This window comes from Sinocyclocheilus grahami, unplaced genomic scaffold (assembly GCF_001515645.1).
Source record: "Sinocyclocheilus grahami isolate Dianchi unplaced genomic scaffold, SAMN03320097.WGS_v1.1 scaffold1064.1, whole genome shotgun sequence".
Lineage (NCBI taxonomy): Eukaryota > Metazoa > Chordata > Actinopteri > Cypriniformes > Cyprinidae > Sinocyclocheilus > Sinocyclocheilus grahami.
In genome coordinates this window covers 355,117-372,645 of record NW_015506243.1, presented here as the reverse complement: position 1 = coordinate 372,645, position 17,529 = coordinate 355,117, and the positions used below count along the sequence as shown (strand labels likewise).

Here is a 17,529-nt window from a genome sequence, read left to right as displayed (position 1 = left end):
CACACACACACACACTCTCACACACACACACACACTCTCTCTCGCACACACACTCACACTCACACACGTACACACACACACACACACACACAAACACACACACACACACACACACTCTCTCTCGCACACACACTCACACTCACACACGTACACACACACACACACACTTACACACACAAACACACACACACACACACACACAAACACACTCTCTCTCTCTCTCTCGCTCACACACACACACACACACAAACACTCACACTCACACATACACACACACGCACACTCACACGCACACACATGCACACACACTCACACACACACACACACACACACACACACACTCCCTCTCTCTCTCTCTCACACACACACACACACGCACACTCACACTCACACACACACACACACACACACACACACACTCCCTCTCTCTCTCTCTCACACACACACACACACGCACACTCACACTCACACACACACACACACACACACACACTCTCTCTCTCTCTCTCTCACACGCACACTCCCTCTCTCTCTCTCTCTCTCTCTCACACACACACACACTCACACTCACACTCACACTCACACACAAGTCACTTACCCAGACATTGGGGTAAGTAAAATACTCTTGTTTTTAGAATATTTTACTTAGCCCACTGGCAGATAATTTTACTTGTTTTAAGCAAAATGTACTTAATGTAGTTGTTTTCCCTCCTGGAAACAAGACTAAATATCTTACGTAATTTTGCTTATCTAGTAAATGCATCTTAATTTAAGCATTTTTAGATATTTTGACTAGAAACAAGACAAAAATAATAAGTAAGATAAGCTTCTTCTTTTTTTTTCTTTTTTTCCCAGTGTTTGGACTAAAATTCCATTTAGTTTTATTCACATTTCAGTCATCTGAATTGTTTTAGTCTTAGTCTAGTTTTAGTCGTCAGTAGATTTAGTCAACTAAAATCTAATGGGTTTAGTTACAGTGTAATGCATTTATTAAGCATTTCTCTCAAATTTCTAAACTCATTGTGTATTCCTGGAGAAAGCATCTGGTAATATGAAAGATTTGAACATGCAATGTAGACACAGATTTAACTGCTTTGACACATAACATGTCTTTATCTCAAAATGAAATAAAACCACTTCTCATAAAGAAACAAGGACATGGTCCTCTTTTGAAATACCAATGGTTATATAATTTGCATTCTTTATAACAACTTGCTTACAACATCCTTCATTCTTTCAAGCAGACATATTTAATTATCTAAATTAAAATTAGATTAATCCTTATTAGTGCTACTAAAGTGATTCATTCAAGAGCAGTGAGTGATTTTCTCTCTTTCTTTTGTTGATTCGTTAACAACAAGGACACAGACAACAGAAACTAAATTAATCTGCTGTCCCTTTAAAACTGAATGCACACAGATTCAATACACTGCTGCACACATCCGATATTCTCCCAGCAGTTTACATTCACTGAAGATGTAATCTGGTGATCTTACATGAGTAATGTCCAGTCGTCCCTCCCTAATATTTGCGTCTCATTTATATTCGTTGATAAAAATGTCAATGGATTTTCATCATTGTTTTTGTTTTTCGTTATCGTCTCGTTTTCGTCAGTGAAAAAATGTTGTTGACGAAAATCATGGAAAATTATTCATCAATGAAATTAACACTGGTCCTCACGCACAGTCTTGCTGAAATCTGTGTGTGTGTGTGTGTGTGTGTGTGTGTGTGTGTGTGTGTGTGTGTGTGTGTGTGTGTGTGTGTGTGTGTGTGGATTTGATGCTTGAGTGACATGTTTTTCTCTAATTTTCAGTTGCTGGTTGCGGTTGGATACTTATTTCATCTGGAGTTTTATAGGTCCCGCCACATTCATAATCATGGTAACCAGCTCTGATTTAAAACACTCCTGGGGCCTGTTTTATAAAACAAGTTTACCAAATAAGACAGGTTTTGTTCAGTTAGTCTGACTTATTGTCAGTTGATTTGGTTCAAAATAAGTCAGAATAATTGAAATAAGCCTGGCTTGTTTGGTAAACTTGTTTTATGAAACAACCCTCTGTTCTCCTCACGTGTGAATCCTCAACTAATCCTGTGCTTCTGTTCTTCCCAGCTGAATGTGATCTTCCTGGGAATCGCTCTCTACAAGATGTTCCACCACACCGCCATCCTGAAGCCAGACTCTGGTTGCCTTGATAACATCAAGTAAGCCTGACAGTGAGGGGTGGGGCCTGTGGGATGGGCTGTTTGGAGGGAGGAGCCTTTGATGGGTGGGGCCTGTGGTGGGTGGAGTCTGAGAGGTTGCGCGTGTGAAGGGGTGGAGTCAGTCGTAGGTGGGGTCTATGAAGGGTGGGGCATCTGGTGGATGTGTTCTGTTAGGGTGGAGTCTTTGAGAGGTGTGGATTATGATAGGTGGAGCAAGTGGGATTGGCTCTTTAGAGGGAGGAGCCTTTTTAGGATGAGGTTTGTGAGAGGTGGAGCTTGTGAAAGGGTGGCGCCAGTAGTCTATAAAGGGTGGGGTATCTGGTGGATTTGTTCTGTTAGGGTGGAGTCTTTGCTGAGGAGCCTTTAAAGAGGTAGGACCTGTTGTGTGTGAGGTGAATTTATATGAGGGATGGAAATTGTGGTGGGTGAGGTCGTTGAGGGATGGAAGGTGGGGTCTTATGGTAGGTGGGATCTTTGAGAGGTGTGGTTGGTGAGGGATGGGGCTTGTGGCATGGGCTCTTTGGAGGGGGATCCTATGCTCTGTTGGGCGTGGATTCTTGTGGGTGTAGTCTCCGAAATGTGGGGTCTGGGGGTGGAGTCTGTTGGACTTGGTCTTCTGTGGAGGAGTCTTTCATAGGTGGAGCCTGTGGAGGGTGGTGTCTGAGAGGTTGAGTTTGTGAAGGGGTGGGTCCAGTCATAGATGGGCCTGTAAAGGGTGGGACATCTGGTGGATGTGTTCTGTTATGGTGCGGCCTTTGAGAGGTGTGGATTATAAAAGATGGAGCAAGCAGGATTGGCTCTTTGGAGGGAGGAGCTTTTGAAAGATGAAGCCTGTGGTGGGTGGAGCCCGTCATGAATGGTGGGGCATCTGGTGGATGTGTTCTGTTAGGGTAGAGTCTTTGAAAGGTGATGGGTTGAGTCTTAAATTTAAATGTGAATTTATATGATGCATGGAGCTTAGGTGTAGTCTGTGAGTTGTGGAGCCTTTAGGGAGGAGCCTTTAAAAGGTGGGGCCTGTGGTGGGTTGAATCTATGAAAAGTGACTATGTGAAGGGTGGAGTCAGCAGTAGGGGGAGTCATTGATGGGATGGGTTCTGTGGTGGGTGTGGTCTGTGAGGGGTGGGGGCTTTGGGGAGGAGGCTCTGAAAGGTGGATCTGTTATGGGTGGGGTTTTTGAGATGTCTAAAAACTCTGCCATATGCTTTGCTTTCGAAATGCATCAGGACTAGGCATTAGCGTTTACCCTACAAATGTAATGTGATGTCCAAATGTGGTTTTACAAAACATTTTAGACAAAATTTTCTCCTATATTTCGCTCAGATCAGTTGATTAGCTCAGTTTGTTCAAGTAACCTGACAAAACCAATGGCAGGTAATGGGACGGAAAAGTGGAAACGTGTTTGGAGACAGTCATTATGCTGCTCTCTTTTATGACCATTGAACATCTACAGAGAAACTGGTATAGCTAATTTTTTATATTGCTGTTGTAGGTTGAGGTGAATGTTAAACTGGCACAGGTATCCCAAGGTGTGTCCGTCTGTGTATTCAGTGGGGAGGTTCTCGTTAACTGAAGATCTGTGTTATTTCACAGGAAAGAGCAGCAGACATTCTGCCCAAATTAACCTCCGCATGCACATGAATATTCATCACCGAAGCCACACAGCAGCCACTCAGGAGAGCAGAGTGCTGAAAGGACTATAAATATGCTAATTTATGTCTGTCCCCTCAGATCCAGCATAGAGACCAGGACAGTGAGATGATGTGTGTGTGTTCAGTTGTTCATGTGTGTGCTTGTGTGTGTGTGATGCATGCTAATCAGACACTTTGAGCCAATGGTCTTGTAGTATTACTGCTGTGGATGAGGCGAGATTTCCCAGTGCATCATCGCATGATAAAGGGACAAACTGGACTGACGTGTCCTTTCACCCAGAGAACCCTGATGGATATCTGATTGAAGTGAATACATGCATTTTTGGAGGGGCCTTGGAGTAAAAAAGGTTGAGAACCACTGGCTTAGACAAATGTTTCACATGCTGAGAATGCTAACCTAACATATAAGTATATAAACCATAAATGTTTAAGAATCACTAACTCTGATGGGCGATTCATGATCAGGTAGATCTTAAACCGCACGTTCATGCCAGAAAACTACTAATTGGCCAAAAGGCTTCGTTTGACTTTTTCGTGGAGATCATCTACTCTTCCCTGTGAATTACCTCTGACCTACTTTCTGTACGATCTGAATTTCTGTGTATTGAATTTTAGAGTATTGAGTTTGATGTTCCGAATTTCCTCTTCATCTTTGAAAACTTGAAGCTGTGTTTTTTTAAAACTGGATATTTGCATTCTAAGATTTCAGAACAAAAAAATAAATAATAATAATTCAAGTTCAAAATAATCTAATTCTGTACTATGTTAAATGCCACATAATGTTGAGTTTTGTTAAATGACACTTGTCGATAATTCAAATTTACACAATACAAATTCAATTAGTTTTGTCATATTATAAGCTCCATATTGTTTCTGTTTAAATGTTTTTCACCTTTCTGCTACAAAATTGTTACATTTCACCATAATTGATGCAAAGAAAAGAAGAGTGGAATCCAGTTAAGGCCTCCATTGATGATGTGTCTCTTCCTTTCAAGTGGGGAAATTGTGCACAAAAATAAATAACTTGACAAGGGTATAAATTGGTGATGTAGAGTCTGATTCGATTATGTCCTTTGCAATGTTTTATGAGACTGAACGATCACTGTTACTCTGCTGTCAAGATTCCCAGAGTGACAGCGTCTCTGATTGGTGGATCCTGCTTGAGGATTATGGGTAGTGTAGTGTGTAGTTCTCAATCTTCAGTTTTGGTCCTCATGTTATCTCTGTCTCGAGCGGTTTATATGTTATTGCTGAATCAATTTCTCTGTGGAAGAAGCAAATGGGACTTTTACTTCCAGAGCCCTGCTGCTGCTGCTGCGCTCTATTATGGAGAGTTTGTTAGAAATATTTCTTGATATTCATGATGAAGGGGACCGTGTAAAACCGAATGACAACAGCGGAGGTGATGAGTTTGATTAATTCACGAGCGAGGGTCTTATTAGAGCCACACATCTCCTCCCTCCATGGGGTCTGAGATTAAATGGATAATTCTTGTAATCAGGCGTTCTATTCATGCTAATAATGAGATAATGACAGTCTCTTGTTAGTAGTTTTCATACTCGGCTGTGTTAGTTTGATCTGTAGACGTCTGATTGCTTTCTCTAATAAGAGACTAAACCGAAACACTTACAAAACTGTGAGTGTGTTTATATGTTGATGTTCAACCCCAAAATCTCATCTCATGATATGAGTAATTCTGTATTCTATATAATGGAGTCTACTCAATTCTTTTGAAAGAGTCTCTTTTTCTCACCAAGGCTGCATTTATTTGATCAAAAGTACAATACAAAATTGTGAAATATTATTAGAATTCAAACTAGCTGTTTTTTTCTGTGAATATATGTTAAAATGTAATTTATTTCTGTAATCAAAGCTGTATTTTCAGCATCATTACTCCAGTCTTCAGTGTCACATGATCTTCAGAAATCAGTATAATATGCTGATCTGCTGCTCGAGAAACCTTTCTAGTTATTATCAATGCTGAAAACAGTTTCACTTTTTTTTTCAAAGAACAGCATTTATTTCAAATAGAAAGCTTTTGTAACATTATTAATGTCTTTACTCTAACTTTCGATCAATTGAATGCACTCTTGCTGAATAAAAGTTTTCATTTCTTTTAAAAAGCGTCCCATCTAGGAGGGTGTTGATATGTCAAGTGATTGACAGGTGGCAGCTGCTATTTATAATTAAATGGGCGGGGCACTGTCCCTCAAGGGACATTTTATTGGCCAGACATTTAGCCACGCCCTCTTCAGATGCTGACGCTGTCTATATTTCTGGTCCACTTTCCCAGATGAGGCAGACTGTAAATTATAAAAGTCTATATGTGCTGTTTTGTCTCCGTTTGAAGTGCACTAGCAGAGCTCTGGACCTGTGGCCACTGTACTCTCTCTCTCTCTCTCTCACACACACACACACACACACACACACACACATAAATGAAGGCATATATCTGGATTTGTTGTGTGAGATGTGAGGCGTAGAGGTCATGACCTCTGTGAGCGGAGCAGGCCGGCCGTAGGTTGGTTTGCGGTTAATAACTCGACCTTCCGAATAGCCTTATAAATCACATCACATGCTTTTAAATCTTTTTTATTTCTTAGACACGACTGTTATAAATCATACAATGGACAACAGCAGCAGCACTGATGTTCACAAACCTGAACAAACACATGACTCTGTGTTGAACATAAATTAAAGGGATGGTTCACCCAAAAATCCTTGTGTGGCTCCAAACCTCTAAGCCTTATATCTACAAAATATATATGAAAGATGAATGTTTTTGTCCAAACAATGAAAGTCAATGGAGTCCAACATTGGATTCTGATGACTTTTTCTATATGGACAAAATACACTGAGAAGGTTTTCAAAAGTATCATCTTTTGTGTTTCACATTAAAGAAAGTCAAACACTTTTGGAATAACATGAGGGTTTATAAAATTACATAGTTTTCAATATTGACTGCTATCTCTTTAAACAGAAATGCATTAGTAATAGCTGTTCAAATCTAAAGCTGCGAAGCATTATTTTGTGTATTTGGTGTAATGAAATGTGTTTATGTGGTTTAAAGTTAAAAAAACATTATTTTCCACATACTGTACATTATTGTTTCTCCTCTATGCCCCGCCTTTCTGAAACGCGTCGATTTTTACAAAGCTCATCGTTCTGAAAAAGCGAGGTGTGGCCAATTTATCCTCTCATGTCTTATGAATAATTATAAAATTGTTTTGCATCCAACAAGAGCTGAATAAACCAAAAAAATAACACAAGATTAAGTACTTTTCATTTCTAAAGTATTTCAGTAACTGAATCAGCCGAAAAATACATTATTGCATGGGTATCTACTACAGGTATTAATAGAGGTATCATTTTTCCTTTAAAGAAAAATGCTTGGCAAACTATTTCAAGGTATTCTGAATTGTTTTGAGTGTTGTGTTACCCCCGTTGTCATTGCTTCTTTGTACACATTTCAAATGAGTTATTTTGTGTGTCTGTTTCATTCTTTCATTTCTCTGTTCTTGTCTTCTGCTGATGTCTGTCCAGCTATCGCTCTTATGACGGCTGTGTCGTAGTGGAGTGGCACTGGTAAGATCAGCCTGTTTCTCCACCTGTCAACTGTCCTTCTGAGCTCCTGAACCCGCTTGACATGTGTGTGTGTGTGTGTGTGTGTGTGTGTGTGTGTGTATATACATACATGTGTACATATTTGTGTGTGTGTATACATATGTGTGTACATATGTGTGTGTATACATACGTGTGTACATATGCGTGTGTGTACACATACGTGTGTGTGTGTACATATATGTGTGTGTATACATACGCGTGTACATATGTGTGTGTGTGTATAAATAAGTGTGGACGTGTGTGTGTGTGTGTGTACATACGTGTGTACATATGCGTGTGTGTGTGTGTACACATACGTGTGTACATATGCGTGTCTGTGAGTGTGTGTACATATGCGTGTGTATGTGTGTGTGTGTGTGTGTGTGTGTGTATACATATAGGTGTACATATGTGTGTGTGTGTGTGTGTATACATATGTGTGTACATATGCATGTGTGTGTATACATACGCACACATTTCGCGTGTGTGTTTGACTCTGATTGACGTGGGCGTTCTGGGTTTGATCCGTGTGTCACGAGCCATTCCTTTTATTCATTAATCTGTGACTCAAATAAACCCACTCTAGAGAGTTCTGCACGTGTCTTCATCGCTCAGCACTCCCGATGACATTATTCACGTCTCCGTCAAGACTTTCTGCCTCCAACTAACTCAATCACGGCTGCCATTGGGATGCAGATTAGCTCTTGAGACGGAGCGAGACGATATGACAAATTGCTGCTAATTCACTTAAACGCTTTAAAAGTGCTCTCTTTATCATAATTCACGTTCATTTGAACCCGGCGATCCCATACCTGAGGGAGGAGAGGCTCTTGTGTTTGTTAAACTCCCAGCAACGAGTCGCCAGTATCTCGTTCAATTAAACTTCAGATGCACCGGGGGTTTTTCAGCACGAGTGTGTTTTAGAGACAGTGAAGCAAGGTGTGAATGACTTACATCTGCATACTGTAGCTTCAGGAGAAACGAAGGGATGAGGTTTCCGGATCGGTGTGAGAAATACGGGATATTATTCCCTCGAGACAAGAGCGAGAAATGGAGATTTAACGCTGGTGAAGAGACTCCGACAAGAGCGTGAGCTAATTAAGAGTTTTGTAATGTGCGATTGGTTTGGCGCTTTCCACAAATTCATTACACTGTCGCATGCCTTTATAAAGCGTTAGACCATCTGTCCAGGATTTTAAATGGAATGCAAATTCTATCACTTCTTGCATTATTAAATAATGCATTATTAAATTCTTGCATTATCTGTGGCAATCTGCCGTCTGTAAATCCAAGGTTTGATCAAACTGATTGCAGAGTACTGAGTTATAAAGTGAGCATCATTTGGGCCTCATTTAAAACACACTTATAAACACACATCACTGTAACTTTATTTATTATCGGAAAAAAAGCTATTCGAGTTTATAATGTTTATCTTTATTGCTCTTGTTGAGACACATCAAACACGTCCATTATTGCCTGCTCTCCCCTTAAAAAAACATCTTGAAATTTGCTCTTGATCGTCACATACTGTAAATATCACACACAAATGCCATGATCGTGTTTTCCAGTCTCTCTCATTTACAGAGTTAAAGTTAGTTAAATTGTAACATTAATATATGTTTATGCATGTACATATATAAGAGCCCTGCTTATATAAGATTTGTTTCTGAAGGTTAAGCACCGTCTTTCTCTTACTGTTTGTTGGAAAAGAAAATAATTGCTTCATTTGTAAGCGCTTCTGGCTCTGTTTTATATCATATTTGTGAAAAATGCTAATTATAATCCAGTTTATATGCATATTGAATGTATTGTTATAATTCACCTTGATCAGCTGTATGTTCTCACACAAAGTTACATGCAGCTAATAGTCAAGGTGATTGTGTGTGTGTGTGTGTGTGTGTGTGTGTGTGTGTGTGTGTGTGTGTGTGTGTGTGTGTGTGTGTGTGTGAGTGTGAGTGTGTGTGTGTGTGTGTGTGTGTGTCAGCAGTTGATCTTGTTTATGTCTTTCAGTTGGCTCTGTCTTGTCTTTCTACATAGATTATTGCTTATGTTAGAGCCGGACGATATATTGAATATTAATGATTTTGCTTGTGATTTAAATTGGCCAATATCTTGAATATGTCAGTGATTTTAATGCTGTTTTTATTTGGCCATAAATAGGCTTACTGCAGTAGTCGGTGTCATCGGTTTTACACATTTTGCTTTTTTATAGAATTAAAAACTCTTTAGTTCAGTTGAACCACGGACGCTACAAGAAGAGAAGACTCACAAGACAATTTGGTTTCAAAACAAAAAACAAAAGCACATTTTTGACTATTTCTAATATAAGTGAGTTTGTCTTTGTTTTATTGTTAAAATAACAATGAGCCACAAGCTAAGCATTATTTTTAAAGTAAGGGGGATCCACAAATCTTCCATATATCTGTGTTTGTCATTGCACTCTTTTATTGTTGTTTTTCAGTTAGTGTAATAAGAATTTGTTTGTTCAAAGAAAGAGAAAAATATCATGCTCAAAGTAAGCACTATACTGTAGATGCTGAGCATCATTAGCTCTGTCTCCATCCAAAGCTGGAATTTAGCTTGTGTGCAAAATTTGAATATTGCAAAAAATATATATATATGTATATTTTTGGGAAACTGGTGCAAAGTCTTAATAATTAAAATTAATGAATGTCCTTTATTTCCCTATGTAATAAATGACTTGCGCCAGACAAAACGCAATAACAAACGTTGTCATCTTCCCTTGCGTTCGGATGTCTGATGTTTGGGAACGCAGACGTGTGGAAGTTTATGCACATTTTTAGAATTTATCCAAATCTTGGCGTTTCCATCTAGCATTTTTAATGCGATATCCCAAAATGTGCATAAAAATAGGTGGATGGAAACATAGCTACTGACAAATATTTTGTGCAAAGTAGTGTAACCGGTAACAGCGTTTTTGTCACAAGTTTATTAATCGCTGGAGAAATTTCCGCACCATGGCATCTATCCTTCTGTTCTTGAGAGTGTGAGAGCATGAAGACAGAGATGTTTTAATAGTGTCTCTGATTTAAAATTCAGTACAAACATGTCGTTAAGTTTCTGCAACCCAGTTCCAGTTGTTATCTTTTCATATGTTCAATTGTTTTCAATTGATTTTGATGCTGTTTCATTACTGTACTGTTATATTTGTGAAATATTAATGGATATGATTAGATCTCACCCAGCCCTGATCAAACCTCATTTCCCTTCACATTCTGCTCTCAAGTGTCCATTTATTTATTTTAACTTTCTGTTGCTTTTCCTTTTTCCACTTTTCATTCTTCAGTTATGAGGATTATGATCCGGAGATTAAGTAAGCAGATCCGTCTTTCCTTCCCTCCAGCTCATATTTCTCTCTCTCCGCTCTGCTTCATAACAGCAAATAAACCCTCTTCATTCGCTTCCTGTTTTCACGTTTTCCTCCACGGCTCAATATGAAGTGCTGCCAATCACTCACACAACCTGTGTGTGTGTGTGTGTGTGTGTGTGTGTGTGAGGGTGTGTGTGCGCATGAGTGTGTGTGTGTGTGTGTGTGCGTGAGTGTGAGTGTGTGTGTGTGCGCGTGAGTGTGTGTGTGTGAGTGTGTGTGCGTGAGTGTGAGTGTGTGTGTGTGTGTGTGTGTGTGTGTGTGTGTGCATGTGTGCGTGTGTGTGTGTGTGTGCGTGTGAGTGAGTGAGTGAGTGAGTGTGTGTGCGCGTGAGTGTGTGTGTGTGTGTGTGTGTGTGTGTGTGTGTGTTTGTGTGTGAGTGTGGATGTGTGGGTGTTTGTCTCATTATCTGCTCATCATCTTTTCGGTTCCCTTAAAGTTTCCTGATGTGTCTCTCAAACTGTTTTATGACTCCAAATGGAGGCATTGAGAATCAGGACAAGGTCATTTTGACATTCAGTTCCATTTGAAGATGTGATGGGAGAAAATACTTCCTTCATAACGCTTTTGAGTGTTTATTAAGTGAATGATTCTTCAAATCATGAGTCTTGTTGAGGTTTTCTGAGCAATCAGACTGCAGATTTTGATATTTTGGAAAGTAAAATGGGGGGGGGGGAATAATATAAATGTATATTTTAAAAGAGACCTTAGTCATGCGTATAAACCAAAATATCATTAAACAAACATGATAAATGCCTCAGCAACCAGACATTTAAACATCGAACAAATTGGTGAATGATTCACTGACTTACTCATCAAGACAGTCACTTGTTTCATATTTAGAAGTATCATTTCATATTTATATACTGAAAATGTTTCAAAAGGGAAATTTTCTCACTAACAGCGTTATTTATGCAATTGTAGTTGTAGTGTAAATGCATTCATGCCATCTCTGAGCTGCATCAATTTATTTAAGATTATTTGTTTTTAAAATAATCCTTGATGTATAAAAGTATTAATTTCTGTCAAAAATAAATAAATAATGACCGCAAACATTTGAACGGTGCTTTTAGTAACACACAATAAAAAAAAAACATTTAGCATCGCAACACACTAAAACTTACACAGACATTTTTTTCAAATCAAACCCAGGCTGAGTGATTTTTACAGCACATTTTAAACATTTATAGTTTTTTTTTCCAACTATAATTGTTCCTCAAAGATGCATTTGCAATGTTGTGCCAACTGAATGATCGACAGCTGTGTTAAAATCACTTCCGTCACAGCCTTTTAAATCCAGTTTCGCGCTGATGATTTATTCAGAAAATGTAGAAATAGAGTGTGTTTATTAGTCGAAATATTTGTTCTGAAATACAATCTCGCTGAGGCTTATTCTTTCATTTTTCGAAATTATAGTTAATGATAATGTTATGAAGTGTGCGTGTCCCATTAGTGGTATATTGGATGTAATCCATATGTAAATGTGTGTAATTTTAAAGTTAAATTGAGCTGGATAGAGTCAGTGGGGTGGATCTGTAGCCCCGCGGGTGAAAACAACACAACACGTGTCTCGTTACAGACTCGTCCAACTCTCGCCGAATGAAAGAAAGAGATGCGGGATGGTATTTATAGGGGAGAGTTTGCATAAAAATGACAATTCGGTCATGTTTACTCTGCTCAAGTCGTTCCAAACATTTCTTTTGTGAAACACAGGATAAATTTAGCAGGGAGACTGAACTGCTCTTTTCAGATCAACTAAAGACCAGTCAAACTCCAGAAAGGACACAATAAGACCTATTAAAGCAGTGTGTAGGATGTGTGCGCTGTATTTCAAGTCTTCTGAAGTCGTCTGATAACTTTGCAGCTTTTGTTCAATTGAAAATCTTGGTAACACTTTACTTAAAGCCTTTATGTATAATGCATTATAAAGGTGTTCATAATGTATGTTGTAATGCATCATATATTTTCATTGTAAGCAAGGCTAAAATGCATTATAATACTTGAAGATTTGTTTGTCAGTAATGCATTATATTTTCTATATAGATAAGTAATAAAATGGTTTATAACTCTAATATTATTGGTGCATTACACGGTTATTATAGTTATCTAAAAACTAAAACTGAAACTAAAATTAAAACCATTAAAAAACACTTTTGTTGCTTGAAATAAAATAAACATTAACTGAAATAAAATAAAATATAGCATGTATATGTATATATGTATATATATATATATATATATATATATATATATATATTTTTATGGACAAGGCAACATTTCTCACTTTAAATTGATGTATTAAACTGAAATAAAAAAAATTTAAAAAATAATTATTATGCATTATATATAAAGGCTTTATGTAAATTGTTACCAAAACTGTTTTTTTATTGGTGCAAATGGTATAAAGTCTGTCCTTGGAGCGGTTGCCTTTTATGTTTAGCCTTAAAAGCTTCATATTAGTCTTACAAATTGCATTATTATTATCTAATGCATATATGTGAGTAGGTTTTGAAACGATCCCGAAGCAGTGGCAGCTTTTGTACCTTTTTTCCTGAGAGCGAATGACTGATGCTGCTTTTGTTCTTTTTGGAGTTCACTTTAACTGAAGTCATATTTAATTTACGTGGAGAGCTGGGTAGAAATTTACCAATTTAGCCACTGATCTCGCACTTATGTCTTACGTTGCGAGTAATGAGTTCTGACTGTATTTTCAGGGCTAATTCGCTGTGTGTGTGTGTGTTTCAGATCGTGGGTGATCGGAGCGATCGCGCTGCTCTGTCTGCTGGGCCTGACCTGGGCGTTTGGCCTGATGTACGTTAACGAGAGCACGGTGATCATGGCGTACCTCTTCACCATCTTTAACTCGCTGCAGGGCATGTTCATCTTCATATTTCACTGCGTCCTGCAACAGACATGGCCGAGCCAGCATAAGCGTCTTTGTGAAAGGAGTGCGTGCATGCTGAATGCGTTTGCATTGGCCAGCACTTCAGTGTTTGGGACACGGTCCTGCCAAGTGATGCCCAGGATCCTCCTCAGGCAGCGCAGATGGAAAGAGTTAAGTCTGCATTCTTGCCAGGTGTACATAGTCCACGTCTCGCTGCTGTAGAGAAGAGTGCCGAGGACATTGGCCTGGAAAACTTTCATCTTGGTGTTGGTGGTGAGCATGATATTGTTCCACACTCTCTTGGTCAGGCGGGCCATCGCTATTGATGCCTTGCCGATTCTGCTGTTCAGCTCATTGTCCAAAGAGAGGTTGCTGGAGATGGTGGAGCCAAAATATGTAAAGTCCTCCACTACCTCGAGGGGGTGATCGCCGATGGAGATTCAGGGAGTGCTGCTGACATCCTGGCCCATGACGTTTGTTTTCTTTAGGCTGATGGTCAGCCCAAACTCATCAGAAGTGCGAGCGAAGCTGCTGATGAGACGCTGTAGTGCTTCCTCGGTATGGGCAGTCAGGGCGGCGTCATCAGCAAACAGCATCTCCCTAATCAGGATCCTGCGCACCTTGGTCTTTGCGCGCAGACGTGCAAGGTTGAAAAGGTTGCCATCGCTCCTAGTGCGAATGAAGACACCATCTTCTGACTGACTGAAGGCGTGGCGCAGCAGCAGGGAGAAGAAGATGCCGAAGATTGTCGGGGCGAGTACATAACCTTGCTTCACACCACGCTTCGGATCGGGAAAGGTTCTGAAGATAAGCCATCGTACTTATGACACTACACTTATGTAGTGTTCATTAATTTAAATAAAGCTGAAAAATAGAAATATTATAGAGAAAAAAAAGCTTAAATGGAAATTGGAAAAGTTGTCTTGGCAACTAACTGATAAAAAATAAGTAGTTGTACTTAGTACGTGCGTACTAAAATTACTACTTAAAATAAATTAAATTAAAGATAAATAGGAATATTAAAAAAAAATTAAATACATTAAAATTAAAGTGAAAATTAAACTAATTCAAAATAATACAAACTATAATAATATATTAATAATATTAAAATAAAACAGCAGCCCACTCAAAGTGGTTTAATGGCTTATAATTACAGGCCTGTTCACTACATTTTGTCATCTTGACATGAGGCCAAGTCAGTTTTCAGCTGATGGAGACATTACAAGAGTTGATGAAACTTTACTGAACTCATTTCTAATGCTTCATCATTAAATAAACACTTCCATGAATTACACACAACCTTTATACAGTACATCAGTGGTGACAGTCCTGAAACACAATGCCAGTGAAAACGCAATAAATGACAGCGGGTGCACGGTTTAATGGCTGTGCTGTGTGTGTGTGTGTGTGTGTGTGTGTGTGTGTGTGTGTGTTGGGTGTGCTGTGTGTGTGTGTGTGTGTTGGTTGGGTGGAGCTCGTCGTCGCGCGGCCCGGGACGATATTCCTCTGCATCGCAGGTACAAACACACACAAACACAGCAGCACAAACACAAGAGATTTTGTGAGTGTCCATGTGTGTGTGTATTCTCTCTCACTCTCTCTCTCTCTCTCTCTTTGTCTCTTTCTCTTGTTTTCTTTCTTCTTCCATCACAAGGTTCATCACCCGCCTTGTATGACAAACTCCTCACAGTTACAGTATGAACAAGTAACTATCAGCTCTGTTCTCTCTCTCTTTGTCTCTTTCTCTTGTTTTCTTTCTTCTTTCATCACAAGGTTCATCACCCGCCTTGTATGACAAACTCCTCACAGTTACAGTATGAACAAGTAACTATCAGCTCTGTGACTTTCACACCACACACCTGAGCAGCTCAGTGCATCGCTCTCATTCACTTTCATTGTGTTAGAAGCAGTATTTCAGGAAGAGTCAGGGAGGGGTTTTTCATAAATGTAAATGTTGTATACTTATGGTCAAAAGTTTGAAGTAATTGATATATTTGAATGTTTTTAAGTCTCTTCTGCTCACCAAATTTATGCATTTATTTGATTAAAATTTACAGTGAAAACAGAAATATTGTGACATATTATTTCAAATTAAAAGAACGGTTTTCTATTTAATTGTGAATTTTTTTTTAAGTGTAATTTATTTCTGTGATCAAAGCTGTATATTCAGCATCATTACTCCAGTCTTCAGTGTCACATGATCTTCAGAAATCATGTAATTAATAATTAATAATAATTCCATTATTCCAAACTCTTGACCCATATTAATATTAATAATATATATATATATATATTTTTTTATTTCATGTAAAACGATATGCAGTATGCAATGATGATCTTTTCTAATAGAAGTAATTTATATCATTGTCACATTACCTCCTTATTTTACATTTTTCATTCAGAATATGGTTTCCAATTATCATAAAACTAGATATTTTGCATTTTTAATCCAGTGTGGTGTTTTTATCCATTTGGAAGTGTGTTAAAATTGCAAGTAAGATGGTTTAAGTTAAAGTCGTAGCAGATGTTGTTTCCAGGTCGAGTTGGAAATATAAGGTCGAGCACTTTGCATTATGAGAAACATTATGAATTTATTTATATATATGCTTTTTACAATACATTCTGTTCAAAACCAAAAATGCACTACTGTCTACTGCACATTTTGACAATACGTTTATATAATAAAAAAAAGGTTTTGCGGTATTTTTCAGGAAAGGCAAGAAAATATTAATTTGTTTGTGCTTTTTACAGTTCAATCTGTTCCAAAACTCTATTTCATGTATATTTACAGCACAGATATATTGAAATAGTCACATACTACATTGCAGTATATATTTTATCCTGCAAAAAAAGTACTGGTCTTGTAGTTTTCTACAGGATTTTTAGAATGAATTCAATCGCAACATTTAGAATTCATACTGAAGCGAGACGCAGGCAGGATTTCCATCGCATGTTGTCCTTGTCTCAAACAAATCTAAGGCTTTACATATCTGTGCTTTAATATCTAATTTCCATGGTAACGGTTTGACTGGTTACCTGATCTCCATGGAGACAAGGTTTCCAATTTGACCTTTGGCCTTTCAGGAGTCGTGTGCAAACGTGTAACGAGAATCTGACATGCAGCAGAATCACGCTCGTCTGACCCGTGATCGTGTGTGTGTGTGTGTGTGTGTGTGTAAATGTCAGAGAGATGAGGAACAGACACACGATTCTTATACTGACAAACAAACACTGCTACAGTGTGTTGGGAGCGTTTTCGATAGGATATAGCAAAAAATTATTAAGCATTTTGTCATGCCGTTCCAAACCTGTAATGTTTAAGAGATTGAAAGGCTGTTTGGTTTAATTTCTGACTGATTAGTGTGTAGCAGATGAAGCGATCTGTCTCTGATTATGTGAGGTATGTATGTGTGTGTGAAACGCTGTTGTTGTTCACAGAGCCGAATCCGCCGCATGTGGAATGACACGGTGAGGAAGCAGTCCGAGTCTTCATTCATGGCTGGAGACATTAACAGTTCAGCGACACTCAACAGAGGTACACACACACACACACACACACACACAGCATATACACTCACAGACACACACACGCACACACCATATACACTCACTCTCACACACACACACACACACACACACACACGCACACACCATATACACACACACACACACACACACACACACACACACAGCATATACACTCACAGACACACACACGCACACACCATATACACTCACTCTCACACACACACACACACACACACACACACGCACACACCATATACACTCACTCACTCACTCAC

The 17,529-nt window shown here is 38.8% G+C and overlaps 1 protein-coding gene across 1 annotated transcript in view; it reads left to right on the top strand.

Moving 5' to 3' along the window:
• LOC107566254 (adhesion G protein-coupled receptor L3-like) overlaps positions 1–17,529 on the top strand; it is a 54,834-nt gene that overhangs the window by 22,612 nt on the left and 14,693 nt on the right. The window contains exons 10-14 of the mRNA XM_016251645.1: positions 1,814–1,880; positions 2,111–2,202; positions 13,588–13,833; positions 15,201–15,243; positions 17,165–17,261. Coding sequence (XP_016107131.1) covers positions 1,814–1,880; positions 2,111–2,202; positions 13,588–13,833; positions 15,201–15,243; positions 17,165–17,261 — 545 coding nt within the window. The remainder of the gene's footprint in view (positions 1–1,813; positions 1,881–2,110; positions 2,203–13,587; positions 13,834–15,200; positions 15,244–17,164; positions 17,262–17,529) is intronic.